Genomic DNA, 18043 nt, shown 5'->3' on the forward strand with positions numbered 1-18043 from the left:
TAAAATTGATGCTGTATGGACGCTCTCACATGATTCAAAATATTTGTTGACGATCGTAACAGAACAAAAGCTGCATTTAACAGCGAACTGTTGCATTTTACAGCACGTATCGATTAATTTTACAGTCGATTAATTACATCTAACGGTCCTTGCAGCGCACAAATCATAAATAACATGTAAAATTATATTTTTGAAAAAAATTGCATTTTTATGTCGAACTCTTTAATATATTGACAATATTTATAATGATATCATATATCAAAATTTCCCTTAAGAACTTGCGCGCTAAGTTGGTCGTATGTACGTACAAATAGGGGAACGCTCTTTCCTTTTCTTGACTTTTCTTTTAATGGACTTATCATATTCATTTCATTTAACTCGGTAAAGTTGTGATAATACTGATGAAATTAGGCCTATTTCCCCACAACGGACGTACAGAGGCTTAACATTAAGTATGTTAACTTAACAGCAGCCGTTATACAATTTATCGACTTTCGATAAAAAATCGACAATCGACTCGCGATACAAAATGTAAGGCGCGCATTTGAACTCCAAGATAAAAACGAATACATTAGGCTTTAGTCTATGTTTAAGTTTTAATTGTGTCTTTAATTTCTAATACAAAAAAAAAAGGAGGAATATATTAACTGAAATGCAGTTTAACATTACATGCATAATTCATTGCGCGTTATATACACTTTCAGGTTTAGTGCACCCCATTCGAGGTCTGCTGTGGCTGTATTGCCGCCAAAGCTGCCGCCTGCTGCTGCTGTTGTTGTTGTTGTTGCTGTTGTTGTTGTTGTTGTTGTTGTTGCTGCTGTTGCAATTTGCTGCTCTGTGAGAAATCTATGCAGGCACCCGAGGTCAGATCTATCTCCTCGGAATCGGAGCCGTCAGAGCCCTCATCGGAGGCAGGGCCGAGGGCCGCCATGCCGCCCAGATCCAATTGGGAAACACCATGCGCAGTCGGCTCCTTGTACAGCTTCAGTTCCGTGTAGGTTTTCGATAGCTTATCGTGCTCGGACTGTGGATGCGTTGGCTGCTGTTGCTGCTGTTGGAATGCCGGATGCATCATTGTAAAATTGCTGGCGCCTTGTCCACTGGCCAGAGGCACATCGTTGACGCCCACGTCATTGATCATGGCATCCTTGCCGCCTGCTGTACCGCCCGCAGATAAGTTCTCTGGCATTTGATTGTTACCACTGGCCGCTGTTCCGTTGCTCGGCCTATTTGAGCCGCCGCCGGCTATGACTGGCGGCGTGCCCAGGCTGAGGCAGCGCATCCGCCAAGCGTCCTGCAGCAGCTGGAGACGCGCCTGTTTACGCCACTTGGCGCGACGATTTTGAAACCAAACCTGCAACAAATAGTATCGAAAGTTAACAACTTGGCCCTATATATATGGTAAACAGCTATCGGTGTGCGAGCCTGGACAGGATAACCCAAAATCAAACGGGTTCCGATCGCGTTTATGCTAACCCTTTTTCATATTGGGCTTAAACAGGCAGATCTGTACAACTAAGAGAACAGAACAAGAATAATATATGCTATACGGATTCACGAATGCCTCAAATTGTACATAAATCCCATCAATAATGAAATGTTTGTAGGATATGAAAATCGATAGAGACTCGGAAGAGGTGACTCCTCGGGAGGGTTTTAATCAAAATAAAAGCATCAAGAGCTATTTTTTTTAATGGAATTTTTTCTTGTTGTAAAACTGTGTGAGGAAGGGCGGACGAAGAAGATGTTGTTAGCTAGCATATGGAAAGTACTGATGCATATATGTAGATGGGCATCCTACGGCACCTGGAGATACGTGCGCTGGCTTTGCCGCAATGATTCACCTGGACGCGCGCCTCGCTGAGGCTGATGCGCAGCGCGACCTCCTCGCGCAGAAAGACATCCGGATAGTGTGTCTTCTGGAAGAGCGCCTCCAGTTCCTGCAGCTGCTGTGGCGTGAACGTGGTCCGGTTGCGGCGCTGTCGCCTCCGGCCGAACATGTACTCCGTGAGCAGATCGCCCGGCAGCGGCGATATGAATGGCCCCGCCATCAAATGTTATTATTAATTTTAACAAATCGCAGCAAATTATTCTATTGTTAGAAATTTGATTTCTTTCACTGTTGCCTTTAAAAAATGTTGCAAAAAAAAAAAAAACAAAATATAGTGAACACAGCACACGTAAAATAATAACTATTTTTTTAAACGCACGTTAGTTGGCGCCAGAGCCATAAAAAAATGTGACCTGCGAACTGCGCGTTTGGCCAGCGACTGCGGGAGTGCAGGCTGCGTCCTTTGGCTTTTATGCCGTCGCAGCAGCTAATGTATATGCACGCACACATGCAAACATATTTCTATTTGTGTGTGCGCGCGTGTGTGTGTGTGCTTTTGGGTTTGGGAGAGTTTTGTTGTGGCTGCGCCTGCGACTCGTTGCGTTGTGGACACAATATTTACAACAATGGCCATTGCGAAATGCAGCTAATTGATATTCGCACATGCAAAACATAAAATTGGCCATTTCTTTTTACACGTGACAGCCTTTGGGGCGAAAAAAGTGCTGCTCGCCTTTGGGCGTTAGCTTAAAAATGTACACTAACATAATTATGTTAGGCGTGCATAACATAATTATCATTAATATTTCGGCATCTGCAGCTGGAACATTCGCTCTCGCGCTTGCTCTGCTTCTCAATTCGCCGCTCGCCGCTCGCCGTCTCGCTCGCTCTGGCAACCACTTAAAACGACAGGTGGCAAGGAGCGCGCGCAGCCTCCGTTCGCTGCGCTCGCTCATTCGTTCGTTGTAAACATAAACAAATATAACACACAACAATATAATGCACACACACACACACACACACACACACACATGCTGAGTGCTTGGCTTTTATTGAGAACACTCTCTCACTCACCAACACAGTTGCATGCTGATGCCGCCTCTGTTGCTGTTGCTGTTGTTGTTGTTGTTGATGTTGTTTTGCTAGCTGCATCGGCTTTTATTGTTTTCTCGTTTTGACTTCGTTAAATTACGGCACAAGCACAAAAACCTCATAAGCGCCGTTGCTTTTACGGTTTGCATGCGGAAACGGAGGCGGGCTGTGGCAGCGCAGTTGGGTAGGCTACGAACCGCACCGTTGCACGAATAATGCTGAAAAGTAGGCAATGATTTTTAAATGCCAATTTCAATAATATAACAAATTATTATATATATAACAGTTTCATCACGAGCTTACATACAGGAAGTATGGCATAATTAAGGTAGTAGAAAAGTAACCCACTAATTACTTGGGCTTATTCAATGTATGTTTAAAATATATGTATATGCAAATAATATAACCAAATAATATATACACTGAAAAAAAGCAGCAGCTTTAGCAATATACAAGACTAGACAAGACAAGACAACTATTACATGCAATGCAATTAAATTGAAAAGACTAAATTACATTATAAACAGCTAAAGTTATATACAAATAACTAATCATATTTTATTTAAAACTAAAAATAGTTTTTCTTTTATTCTTATTCTTTTTTTGTGGTTTCTTACTCTTTTTTATTAACCCAACTTCAAGCGATACGCTTAAATGCTTTTTTTGCATTTTTTTGTTGTTAAGTATTTAAACAGATTAAGACAATTTCGGCGCATTTATAAACAAAAGACATACATACTATGGCAGTCGTTTAAAAATATAATTTATTAAAAAAAATTTAAATTAATAATATAATACCTTTCCAAGATGTAATATTTGTACGATTTATCGAAGCATGGTCAAAAATGATATACCTGATTATGGATTTTAATTAATTAAGCCTAATTAAGTTATTTAAAAACTGTGTTTGCTGTTTAATGGGAAATGCTTTAACAAATGTTCATTGTTTTCATCGCACTTGTCCCACTGTAACTGATTGTTGTTACACATGTGTGCACATACATATATAAATCTACATATATGTATCAGATGCACCTGTGAATAATAAAATTCAAATCACTTAATGCTGCCAGCATTTGCAGAAACGGCACCAACATCGTCAGCTAAACAATACGGCAACACCCCGTTCACACAGACACACACACGAGCAGCGAGTGGAGGATAGAGACAGAGTGAGAGAGTGAGAGAGCGAGAGAGCGAGCGAGAGCGATTGAGCTAGAAAGCGCGAGCGAGGCAGATAGAATGTGAGGGAGAGCGAAAGACTGAGTTGTTGTTGTTGTTATTTCGTAGCTGTTGATGCTGCTGCTGCGCTTGTGGGTAAGGAAAAGTCAGTAAGGCGCATAAAAATGAGGTTGCCACCACAGCTGATGCCACCTGGCAGTCGCACAGAATAGCGGATACAACAATAACAATATCAACAATGCATACATGCGAGTGCTGCTGTATGTGTGCCTGGGTGCCTCTGTGCCTGTGTGTATGGGTGTATGGGTGTGTGTGTGCGGCAACAAATGAAGGGATGTAATTTTCTCATTTGCATACATTGTTTTCCTGGCTGTATTGTTGTTGTTTCTGTCGGTTGTCGGGTTTGCTTGTGTGTATTTGCCTGCGCTTGCGCTAAAATTATATTTATTTATTAATACTGAGGCATAGGCGTGGCAGCAGCCGCCCTCCCATCCTTTCAGGCTTGCTTGCCTGTATTATGCTCGTGTTGTTGTTTTATTTCATTTGCTTCTTTTGCGCCGAAGCCAATCATAAACGAGCACTGCTCACTCTGCCTGTGTGTGTTAGTCTGTGTGTGTGTGTGTGTGTGTGTGTCTGTCTGTGTGTGAGGGTTGACCAACGAGATGAACGTCAGCGTTGACAGCGTCTTATTGAAATTATGAAAATGATTTCATGTTTGCCTTTTGTCTTTGGCAGTCTGGCAGCTGCCAGTCTCCACCCCGTTTCGCCGCCCACCGCCTGCCGCCCGCCATTTTTAATTTTGTAATTTGATGCTGTTGCCTCTTCATGTTACTGTTACTGTTACTGTTACTCTTAATGTTACTGTTGTTGTTGCTACTGAAATTGATTAGGGAACAGGTTTCACCTGAGCATCGAGCCAAGCTAGCATCTTTTTGTTTCTTTTTTATTTCGTTGCTGCTGCTAATCTGTGCTTATGCGTGTGTATGCGTGTATGTGTGTGTGTGTGTGTGTGTGTCCATTGTTTTGTCGCGCTGATTGGTCTTTCACTGGCTACAAGTGCCTGTGCGAGTGCGTCGCTTTGTTTTGCCATCTCGCTTCCACTTGCAGCTTTGCCTGTTAATTATTATTATTTTTTTTGTTGTAGCGCGTCGCAGTTGTTCTTGTAGCTGCATTTTGATGAAATATGCTTGCAGCACGTGAAATAGATATATGTGCATGCAAGCACACACACACACACACGCACACACACACATATGTACGTACGTACGTGAAGTATATTCGAACAAAATGGCGTCCCTGCTGACTATTATTCATTGCATACTTTCGGAGCGTTTATTTTGTTTAATTGATAGCGTCTGCTTCCAACAGACTATCTATTTGTTTATTAGTGTTAATATAATTTGGTGTTTTTTGTTTATTTATTTAACAAATAACGATTAGCAAAGCAGAGTTTTGTTACCAAATTTGATAAACTTGCGCTTTTAACTAAAAGCTAATAATGCAAAACAACTTCTCTATAGACGAGTTGCCTAGTTAACAATTGAAATAGAAGAACGAGGATTCGGGCTCAATTCCCAGGCTAATCCGAAACCGAAGGCTTCAAAAATAATTAGGTTAATTATTCGTGAGCTATGTATATATATAGAGGTACATAACGGCTTTTACTTATAATCATAATAATTATTACAATTATAATAATGACCAGAAATGATCGCTCTATATTATAACAGAAATTCATCCCATCGCACTGACGACACATGCTGAAGCCAGTGTCAATTTAAATTGCCACGACTTCTGTCATTGCCGTCAGCGTCAGATGCGTCTCGTATACTGTGATCTTCTTGCCACATCCTTTGCCGCAGCTCATGTCATCTGGCAACGGCAACGGCAACTGGAACAGGAACTGCAACTGCAACGGCATGTGGCAAATTAGCGCTCAATGTTAACATTTGCCCACATTGTTACGTTGTGTTAATGCATTTGAATTTTTCTTACCCAACTGCCACATGAGCCCCGACGCAACAACTGAAACTGGGCGCTACAAATGGTAAGTCCTTTACGACTTTATGCATAATATACAATTTACTGGGACAAGCCTTAAGGGTTTCAAACATTTTGCAGATAATAAATATGTAGCTAAGATATTTGGCAATGTGATAAATAATAAAGGGATATTTTTTATAATATAAATACTCAGACACTAAAAAGCTCAGCTAAATAAATTGAAACTGTTAAGTAATATAAGAAATAAATCAAGAAACATTAAAACAGCCTCGTTATATTTCATTAAAAAACAAACAAACATATTGCACTAATATAACTGTTTCTGAATATATCAAGAAGCAGATGAATTATAAAGTCACATTTGGCTTAAGCAAAGCTTAAAACACAGTTTAATTTGCCTTACTTTAGATGCTGACTCTTAGAGTTAACAAATATACAGTTAATATACGGAGTTTGTCTCTTGTTTCTTGATACATTTCTGGAATTAATCGAGAAATTAATCGATAAGTTGCAACAACAAATCAGGAGCTGAGCAGTTAGTTGGCCTTGGGCTAATTTGGTGCTGTGCATCGCGATGTGCCCATCTCTAGCTGTCGATCGGTCTGGCTGCGTTTGTTCCAGTTCCTTAGTTCCGGCTCAAATGAACTTGTAGCGTGCTCATCAGTTCGTGTTCGCTGCAGAATTTGCAGCATTTGTTGTTGTTGCTTCCCTTTTTAATTACTTTTTGTATTTTTCTGTTTTTCTTTTTTTTTTTTTTCAACTCATTTTCTTTTGTGCCATGCAGTCAACCAGCAGCCTGGCAGGAGAGTCCTTGCTGCCAGGATTTATGCAACGGTTGTCGGCGTCGTCATCATCGCTTTTGTTGTTCTTGTTGTTGTTGTTGTTGTTGTTTCTTTTGCTTGGCTGCATTTAGCATAAATTCAGTTTCATCTCATTTCAACTCATCTCGTTCTCGTTCTCGTTCTCGTTCACGTTCCCGTCCTGTTCGTCAACGTTCTCCTGACAGACAGCCGCCATGGGCAGGCTCACTGAGCTCCGCCGCCCGCTGCCCGCCGCCCGCCGCCCACCGCCCGCTTGCTGAAAATGACATTGTGACGATGCAATTAGTATTATGAAAATATTTCTCATGTTGTGTTTTTTCACTTTTCTTTTTTTTCATTTTTTTCTTTTGTTGTTTTTTTTTATAGTATGTTTTGTTGTTGCACCCATTTAGCGTTATCCCCGACAGAGCCCAAAAGCTCAGGCGCCAATGTTGTTGTTGTTGTTGTTGTTGTTGTTGTTGTTGTTGTTGTTACTGCCAGCCACACCCCCTCCCCCCCCCTCCCACCTCACTCTTCTCGCATAGCTAACTTCAGGCAAGCCGTGTGCTTTTGTGTGGCGCTGATTATAATTTTGATGTGCCTGTGTCTGTGTCTCTCTCTCTGTGTGTGTGTGTGTGTGTTTTTTTAATGCATTTTCCTCTCCTCTCTTTTCACCTGCCTTTCACTGTCTCTCTAACTTGCTGTTGTTTTTCCCATTGCATTTGGGCGCGTGCAAAAAATGTAATTAACTTAATGATTTTCATAAAGTGCGGTCTGTGCTGGCGCCACTGCAAGAGACGAGCCGGATGCGGGCTCGGGGGGGTGGGCATACCTGGCTGTCACTGGAGGGGGAGGGGGTGGGGGGAATGGAATGCTCCCTGCAGCGTCAACATTATTGGGGCAATTAAAATGATTACAAAATGCAGTGAATAATATTCCGAGCTGTCGGGCTTGTCTCTGAGTAGTCCTAGTTTCATGCGTAATGTTTTTCCTTTCTGCTTCTTTTATGTTTTTTTTTATGTTGTTTCATACAACATTTTCATTGGCAACCGTCAACCCTCCTGTCTCTTGTTTTGTTCATTGCAATGACAAATCATAATTAAAAATTCCAATTAACCACCGTCTTTAGTCACACCACATGATTTGGCAGCCAGATCCGCATCCGCATCCGCATTCGCATCACCGTCAAACGCAAATTTCATTGTTGATTTCTTTCAGCTCGAATTTTAGCCCCCGGCCCCTCCCTCGAGGCACAAACAAAGGGACAAGCTCGAAGATGAGTAAATCTATTGAGAAGATCTTGGTATTCGGTATTCAGGATTCTGGGCTTCAAACGAAAGCTCTTTCAAGTTGTTTAGGAAATCAAAGAGACTGCGTTTTGAACAATTTTTGAATCAATCTTAATTATTGTGCTGGGAATATTTGAATAGTGCCCATAATATTAAATAAGATCCTAAGAGAGTTGTATATAGATAATGTGAAGCAACATTTTAGGACTTAGCCAATCATATTGGAGTTTTTATACCCTGAACCCATTAAAAATGGGTATAAGGGTATATTGTATTTGTGCGAAAGCCAAATGTATGCAACAGGCAGAAGGAAGCATCTTCGATCCCACAAAGTATATATATTCTTGATCAGCATCAATAGCCGAGTCGATCTAGCCCTGTCCGTCTGTCTGTCCGTCCGTCCGTCCGTATGCATGAACGCAAGGATCTTAGAACCTACAAGAGCTAGAGACTTGAAGTTTTAGGTGTAGGTCCTCCTAGTGCCTGCGCAGATTGAGTTTGTTTCCGATAATCGATAACTGACTCCGTTTCCAAGCAACCGATAAAAATCGATATCGACATCATGTTTTCTGGGCAATTTTGGTGAGTATTAAGAGCTAGAGTCACCAAACTTGATATGCTGCTTCTAGAATATTATATATATATCAAGTATCTTTCATTTTATATATATCGCCACCTCCCCGTTAACACCGCGGAGCTATAAATCAAGTTATTATATTGCAAACCAATTTAAGCCACAATTTAAATGCAATTGACTTTTTGAGAATACACAAAATTTCTATGCTACAATAAGATATACGTATATGTAACTGCATCAATGCAACAACTGCATTTGGTGTTGGCATAAGAGGGTTCAGGGTATTCCCTAGTCGGGAGCTCCCGACTAGAACCTCTGACTTGTTAATATATAAAACAAATGTTCTTTATGTTTTATGAATACAAAGTGTTTTATACAAATATTCTACTTAGAAACGATTCTTTCCATAGAGCCCTATGATATAGTATTTCGATGGGGCTTGTGCCAGGTTTGGTTAATATATTTTGATAAATGTTTTAATACGAGAACTTAACTAAACATTTGACTATATCATATCGAGGTTAGCTGCGGCAGGGACCTGGAGTCATGCCTAAAAAGGTTTTCTGAAGAGCTCCTTTACGTAGAAGGAGTAGCTTGCACAGAAACAGACAGTTGAAAAGGCGGACACGGCTATATCGCCGCAGTTGTTGATATTGATCAAGAATATATAAATCTAATTATTTGATAACAAAAGTGAGCCTAAACGAGATCAGTTACGCAAATAGGCAAAAAAGTTAGTCTCTGCTAAAAAGCTCTAGAATGGTAGGGAATTTTGAACCAGCTGACGGTTCAGACCAACAAGCTGTCTCCTGGCTTTTAATGTCGAAGAACCCTTGAAGATTATCAATGTAGTTGATATTTTCTTCAAGATCCAACAAAAAAATGTTTAAGATAAAAATAGGCCTAAATTTCGATCTCTAACCAAATTTGTTTTCTGCGAAATATGTTTAGATAAGTCCAAGGCTGGGTTCTAACTTATGTGTGCCAAGTATTTGTATACAATGTATAACTTTGTATTAAGGTATATACGAATTTTTGTAAGCTCTTAGCTAAACATCGATCGATTTTTGGGCTGAACTAATCAAATTAGCCGCAATTCGTATGCGTATGCGGTTCTTTAAAAAAGATTAGGATACGCCTGGACAGGTTTGCTGATTGGGATTTGGGCCCAATAAAATGCATATTGAAACTCAATCAAAATTGCAACAAAATGCATTTTCATTATATTTGTTTGGGCTGTTTCATAAAAAGCCAGGACGAGCACGCGCCGGGTGGAGCAGGCCACGCTTGCCGCAATGCAAATGCAATCAATATAATTGATATATGTGTATATTCCCATGTTTGTGTGTGTGTGTGTGTGTGTGTGAATTGAGACTGAGAATTGTCAGTGGAAATACATTGGTAAATGTATAAAATGCGTTATAATTTACAAAATTGATTTGCAAAATGGAATACTGTGCTGCACTGCTCTTACCCGCTCGCTCTCCCTCTTACTCTCCCTCTCTATCTCCCTCGCACACACTCTAGCCTGTAGCTGTCTCTGTTTGCCGCTCTCCGCTCAGCTCCTCTGTGTCCGCCATGTTGATTTATTAAATCTCAATGTGGCAACATCTACGTTTCCGCCGCCCGCCCGCTCTCCGGTTATTACCATGGCCCCGAGACAATGCACACCGGCAGAGTCTTCATTGTTTACCGAAAGCGAGCCATAAAACTACTAAACAAAACAGCCCCGCCCCTATTACCCCAATCTGGCCATACGCTTGCCTCTCTAGCCCGCCCACAGGCAGCCGCGCGCAAATGCAGTCAGGCGAATGCATGGGGAAGATTGGGAAGGGCGAGAGGAGGGTTTGGGGCGGCTGGCTGCGGCAGAAATTAATCAAAACATTGCATAAAGCCAGCAAAAATAATAACAATAACAATGTTGAGTGTCAGGCAAAAAGAGCCGACAGCGCAAAACGTTGACAGAACGCCAAGCCAAGCCAAGCACCCCAACCTTCCCCCTACCCACAAACAGTTACCCACCAGCGCTCTCTTTCTCTCACGCTTAGCCGCCCGCTCTCATTGTGAGTATGATGATGATGATGCCACTGACACAAAAGCAACAAACAACTGTCGACAAGGATCTCATTTGTTATACTGATTATGTTGGCGCCTTGCGACAAGCACTAAGCAAGACACAGAGAGAGAGAGAGAGAGAGACAGAGAGAGAGAGAAAGAACAGCAAAAGACGGTGAAAGACGGAGGCAGCGTGGCAGAGGGAGAGGGCATGACAGCGAGTGCTGAGAGCGGGTACCGTTTCGTGTGAGGGTGTAGGCAGCATGTCAAGACAACGGGAAATAAGAACTAGGAAATTTATGCAAATCCTAGACACACTGTAACTACATGCTCGCTATTGGGCACGTGCACAATCTGACCAAGAGTATAACGGTTCAGTGGAATGTGTATGTATGTATACGTATATATCCTATATATATTCGTATTGTATATGATGTTAGAGCGCCTGGCAACACGAGAAAACTTATACGTTTCAATATTTGAGAGCTGAAAAGCTCGCCCAAAGATTGAACAAAAGTCGAATTATCTTTATAAATGTGTGAGAGAGTATTACGTAGTCGGCTGCACCCGATTGCAACATACTTGCCTGATTTTCTTTGTTTGATGTGCAGTAAACTAGCGTAAGGATGTGTCTTCTAAGCAGGAATGTAAGCTTAACAAACTGAAATACAATTCACCTCATGCTTAAATTCATTAGGCATTACACATTAAGCATTATTCATTAGTCATATTAAGCTAATAAAGACTGATGCTAATATCATTCGAAGTTCCTTAAGATCATACAAGAAATGCTAAACTCTCACTTATTTATATAAAGCATTAACGAATTTTGAACTAACTTAGTTAAAATTTAAATTCTACAATTTATGTGAAATACTTAACATACAAGCTATATATTCTCGAACTTGAACTTAGTATTTATTCCCATTAGTTTTGATTGTAACTAACTAAATTTAGTTAATATTTATGTTATTTCTTTTCAAGAACTACATTTTAGATAATTTTATACAAAAATAAGATATGTATAATGAGAAAATCCTTTAATTCGATCTGTCTGCGACTACAAATCGCATGAGATCTGTGAAGGAGCCAGCGCATAGAGAGCATAACATCCACATCCACATCCACACGGACGCACAGCTGGCAGGCAGACAAGTTTACGCTAGTTGGCAGCCCAGCCGGAATGGGATGTTGCCCAGTCCGTGTCCGGTTTGTGGCCCGGCTGCGCAATCCGAAACGCTGCCCGTTGTTTTGTTTCTTCTGCTTTGTTTTGTGTTGTTTTTACCTGCAAGAAATGAAATCATAATACCTGTGTAATCAGGACTTTGGCTGTGCAACTCCACCTGACGTCGCCGATTTGCCAACATCTGTGAGTTCAGGTTTTAATATAAGCCTTGTTTAAGCTACATGCTCCTGCTAAGTTAAACAGAAGTAAAGCTTTTATTATCATTTAATTAGTTAATTATCAATCTGTTAATTTAGATCTGAGTCGACAAGTTGCAAGATGTTAAATCACAATTTCGCCAAAGAATTTGTCAAATGTTTTTGGCGAACTTTTGGAATATCTCAGGTGAATATCATCCGACATTGGAGAGATGAAAATATAATATTTGAACATAATTGAGAAAAATTGGCAAAGGGTTTACATCACAATTTTGCCAACATTTCGATTGGTTTTGATATTTTTTCAACGCGGCACTTTGGAATATCTCGGGTAAATCAAGTCCGATTTTGACTTTAGACGCTTACAAAGTTACAGAAATGATGCAAAATCGAGTCGGTTCTGAAATCGAACATTTCTTTAGAATTTTTTTTTTTGAAAATAACGTCTGCTTAGGAAATGTTATGCCTTTTTTAGTTCGTACAGATCCCTAATATCAATAAGCATTCAATTAAATTTAAAAAAAAGATCGTGAGATTCAATCAAAGTTTTTGACAAAAATCGGCTCGTTTGTAATTTCAAACTTTGTTGATGATATTCCTAAATATCTCGACCAAATATTGCCCGATTTCGGAATGATAAACTAAAGATTTGGGCTCGTAAGGCTCAGTACTATCGATTGGCAATCAAGACAATTTTAGATTACAATCAATTCTATAGAGTTTCACGAGTCCAAAATGCGTCTTTTCTTTTCAAGAGAGTTCTTAACATTTAAATGTGTAAAATGTTAAAATTCCGATAATTTTTCTCGAGTAAACAAAGTCAAATTCCAGGAAGATATACTTATGTTCGCAGATACGACATCCGACAGGCAATAAAAAATATCAAAATTCTAAGTTTTCTTTAAAACTGATCATTTTGAAAATGTTCAAATACCCTTATATCCCTTCAGTCAGTAGGACAATCAAAATTTGGCGAAACATAGATACATTTTTAACATATATTGACAAACTTTGACGAGCAGTTTGAGGCAAACGGAAGCTTCTAATCCTGCCGGACATGCTCTTTTATATACTGCAATATATGTTGAGTGCAGTTAAGGGAGAAGCTCCAGAGTCAAGGTCTCCAGCGCATATACCATCCGGCTTGAGCGTCTCGCAAGAGGTACACGAATCTCAACAACAGCAATTGTCGAGCACCTGTCATCACCTTGCAATTAATTATTCCGTAATTGAACTGCTTCAACAACTTGTCCGGAGCAACAGAAATAGCTCACGGGGGGCCTTGAACTTGAACAACAATTGTTGGATAATGAAATCAAAAAGCAGTCAAGATCGAAAAACGCAAAAAAAAAACAACAAAAAACAAAACTTAAATTAAAACAAAGCCGAATGGTCGACAAAGGCAATGTCGAGGGGTAAAAGTTAGTGCAATTAATTACAAAAAATAGGTACCCACTCGCACACATGCAGGAGGGACACACAGGCATGTGTAAAGTGAAGCAAAGCAAGTAAAAAGATAGTATAAAATAGTATCGACTATGAGCTACCCTGTACTTTCGTGTGAAATCATGAAATCAATACGGCTTAGCTTCTGGAAATATAGAGAAGAGTCTAGTCGTAGAAGAGATTGAATATGCACTAGATCGATATTTTCGATTTAACAAAATGATTGACTGACTGACCGACTGATTGATGATTGATGATTGACGCAGAGCTCGACCCATAAGAGCTAGGAAACTGATTTTTTGACTGCGCGTCAATTGAAACATGATTCGTCCATTGCAGACAGGCCACACCGTACGGTGCAACTCTAAGATGCCTGCGCTCTTATGCAGCTACAGGGTATCTATAAAACTGTGCGCAAATTAACAAAGAAGTTGAAAAAAAAAAGTTAAGCGTGGTGGATGCGACCGATTCTGATTCTGATTCAGATTCAGATTTCGATTCTTCTTTCTCTCTCGCTGTGTATTTTGTACTTGTACGTTCTTCTGATTGAATTGAAAACATTTTATGCATTTGATTTTATCAAAAGAGAAATTGAATGCGAATGCGAATGCGACTGCGAATGCGACTGCGAATGCAGGCAATGTACAAAGACAACAGCAACAAGCCGAACGAGGCATTCAAATCAAATGCAAAATGGCATTCATTCATGCAATTTACATTGTTTGCGGGACGACAACATGTGCAGTCGCCGTCGCAGTCGGCGTCGCAGTCGGCGTCGCAGTAAGAGCCGGGCTACTGATAGCTCGAGCCCGTCCACCCTTCCACCCTTCCGCCCAGCCACCCAGCCACCCTTGCAGCCCCACCCCTTTTGTCATTTATTCTGCCACCTGCGCCTTCGCACGGCTCAAAAGCAATCCTAAAGGATTTGACAGGAGTTAATTATGATTTTATTTACTGGTCAAAGGCGCGGTTCGTAAGCGCAAAGGATCAACTAACAAAAGAAATGAAAAAAAAACAGCAGAAACTGTGCATAAGATCAAAATAGTTGGAAATCCATAAACAAGCTAAGCACATAATGCACTAGGATTTAGTTGTCCTAAAGATGCCATCGAAACATTTCAACAATCAATTATACAATCAATAACAGTTAAAGATACTCACACAAGACTGAAAAACTATAATGAAGTTATACGCAGCGATAATTCTTATCAATTATATAGCAAAGAATGGTTCTAGTCTTTTATCCCATTCACAATATATGAGGCTAGAATTATAGAATTTGAACCGAATCGGAATTGAGCCCGGCATTAATTATGAGTCTAATCCAAACCTGAACCGGAACCGAGCCAAATTTATTGAAACCCGTTTCCGTGCCACGAATACGAGACATTTATCGCTTTGTTTTGTTTATTAAAAATATGTTAATAATAAATATATATATATAAATAATAAAACATTTCCTGACCTTAAACATGCGCAAAGCCGGGCTCACGAACTGAAACGAAAGGCGAGGCATTGGTTTGAGCCGTGAATTGAACCAGCGACATTTTTGTGCTATATACGTTCTATGTCAAACCATCTACTTGCACATTTAAAATATCTCTCATTATATGACAACTATTTGAATGCTTTATGCTAAATTCTTAGATCTGTTTTTATACCAAATACCCGGTTGATAGTTTAAAAGTTTTATGCAAATCCGACCCCATAAAGTACATATCGATTATGGATCAGCATCTATAGTCGAGTCGATCTAGCCGTGTCTCGATATTAGAACTTAAAAGAGGCTAGTTACTTGAAATTTTGAACGTACGTCCTACTAGTTTCTGATAATCGATAACTTGGCCCGTTTCCAAGCAATCGATAACAATTGATCGATATTGAAATACTGTTTTTTAACGAAATCTGCTCGGCTTTAATGGCTGGAGTAACCAAATTTGACAGGTAGCTTCGAAAATAATATATATATCTATATATATATATATATATATATTTATATATATATATGCAGATCAAGTATCTTTCATTCCATCTAATCGGCCTGCACTTGGAGGCTATCACCGCCCCTATTATTTCCATGTATACCTTTCGATTGTTCAAATGTGCGTTCTTCATTTCCCGGCGGACAGCAAAGCTCTGGCCAATCGAATATCGAGTGCTAATTAACTTTGTCATAAGTTCCAAGTTCCGTCACACACATGCGCTGCGATTGTCCGGCGTATCGGGGAATCACATCTATGCCGGCCACTGAACCCAACAACCGGTCCCGTGCCCGCTTCGGTGCTCCGTGCACAGTTTTTGTTATTTATTCTTTTTTCTCTCCAGCTGGCTTTTTATTTTGTAATTTATTTGCCGTTTTGCTTGTAATTTGTTACAGCTTTTTAATCTCGCATTGTTCTAAGCAGCCGTTGACTGACAAACTGACGGACTCACAGCCGGACGGACGGACATGTTTTGGACGTGCAGCAGCAGCAGCAGCAGCAGCAGCAGGGCGCCAGCTCTGACGGGGGGAGCGCGGTCACAATTTAATCAACATCATAATCAGTGGCGACGGCGACGGGCTGGGCTGGGCTGGGATGCATTCGCATTGTCCTGCTGCAGGAGAGCCGGAGTCACAGTTGTGTGAGTAGTTTTAGTCCGGCTCCTGCGCCCAGCCATTTGTCCAGCAACAGTTGAGAAACTCATTTGGCTCGCACATGTGTGTCCCTCTAGAGATGGGCACTTGGACTGAAAACGAGTCACGCACCGAACCAATTGGCATCCGATTAAGGGCCTGGCATCTATGCAGCTAGTTGGAGCCAGGTTTTTCAGCTCTAGCATATGATGAGATCTTCTCTCTTCTTTCGGTCTTAGTCCGAGGGCAACACTTGGAAACGTTGTCTCTCTATGAGAGATGGCTCTTCAACCTTGTGATGCGGGCTCGAGCTCCAGAAGACCAAGGTTATTTTTGCTTGCATCCTGCATCTGCCTGGATTTTTTATGCCTGAGAAGTACTCATCGAGCAGATAGTTCTTTGCTGTTAACATTTATGAAATGCACATTAAAACAAGCTCTAGATTTGCACTTAACTTAAGATTCTCCCAACTTTCTGCTCATATGTGCCAATTGTTCTCTCTCCATTATCATCACCAATTATTCCACGCCCGCCTGACCCTTGGAGCTAAGCTCTGCGCATTTCTTCTCGGCTCTTTTTTTTTTTTTTTAATTATTATAACTACATACTAACTAAGCACCCACACAGACGCCCGCACACATGCACACACACGCACACACCTACACACACACAGCTGGGCGGCAACAATGGGCCAAGGCGGCGCTTTCTCATAATTCATTTGAAAGCGCACAAAAGCGCACATGAAATTGAAATGAAATTGAAATACATATAATAATAAAAAGAAATAATAATGAAAAATGAACTATGTGTGTGAATGGGCACGACTCTGTGTGTGTGTGTGTGTGTGTGTGTGTGTGCAGATGTAAATGCCGAATACAATAAAAATAATAATCAACAATGCCCTCACACACACATACACACACACACACACACACACACACACACGTGTGTGTTCAGATTTCAGCTCATGGATTTGTGCTTTTTAATTTACTCTGGACTTATTCTTGTTGAGCTCGTATGTGCGAATAAACTTATATGCATAATGGAAGAGGGTGTAAAATTTGCGGATGATTTTGTAAAAATAATAAAAAAAAAAACAAGCAAAAATTAAATATTGGAGAGCAGTCGACTAAAAGATACTACGCACACAAGTTTTTACTAGCGCAACTCTGTGAAAGATTCGTAAAAATGTTTATATTATTAGCACGCTATATAAATATATATATATATATATACTATATATAGTAGTAGAAGAAAAACGTATCATAAAATTTGATATAAAATGCAAGAGCCTCATATGAAATTTGTTCCATATAACCTTGATAAGTCGGATACTTCCCCCATGCACAGTGCATGCATATTACAGGGTATGCATAAAACTCACATGTAAAGAACCAAAAGTTCACTGAATAATCACTAAAGCGATATTGAAAGTACTTTTCAGTTAGGTGAATCACCATTTGGACAAGCGACTTGGATATATTTATATATGGACCTATTAAAATCATTGAGATTTTATCTATATATATTAAGCTAGGTGTCCTCACTGACTGACTGACTGATTGATTGACTGATTAACTGATGGATAGCTGACCATAAGATTTATCATATCTGAGCTTAATAAAAACACACCAAGACGGAGTTTTGGCAAATCCCACTCGCAACTGTGGAAAATTAAGAGAAACCTTTGACAATATCATTTTCAAAGATTTCTAAGAAAATATAAATAAAAAATTACTTAGATAAAAAGCTGCGTAATACCCGCTAGTA

General features: G+C 40.1%; 1 protein-coding gene across 1 annotated transcript; it reads right to left on the minus strand.

The window, feature by feature from the left end:
• Nucleotides 1-706: 706 nt before the first annotated feature.
• Nucleotides 707-2051, minus strand: LOC115764242 (paired box protein Pax-6). The gene is made up of 2 exons (XM_030707159.1): nucleotides 1845-2051; nucleotides 707-1354 (listed from the first exon to the last, which is right to left on the minus strand). The coding sequence occupies exons 1-2, from the start codon at nucleotides 2049-2051 to the stop codon at nucleotides 707-709; spliced, it is 855 nt and encodes a 284-aa protein (XP_030563019.1).
• Between the last annotated feature and the right edge of the window lie 15992 nt (nucleotides 2052-18043).

This window comes from Drosophila novamexicana, unplaced genomic scaffold (assembly GCF_003285875.2).
Source record: "Drosophila novamexicana strain 15010-1031.04,08,12 unplaced genomic scaffold, DnovRS2.1 tig00000820-arrow-pilon, whole genome shotgun sequence".
NCBI classification, from domain to species: domain Eukaryota; kingdom Metazoa; phylum Arthropoda; class Insecta; order Diptera; family Drosophilidae; genus Drosophila; species Drosophila novamexicana.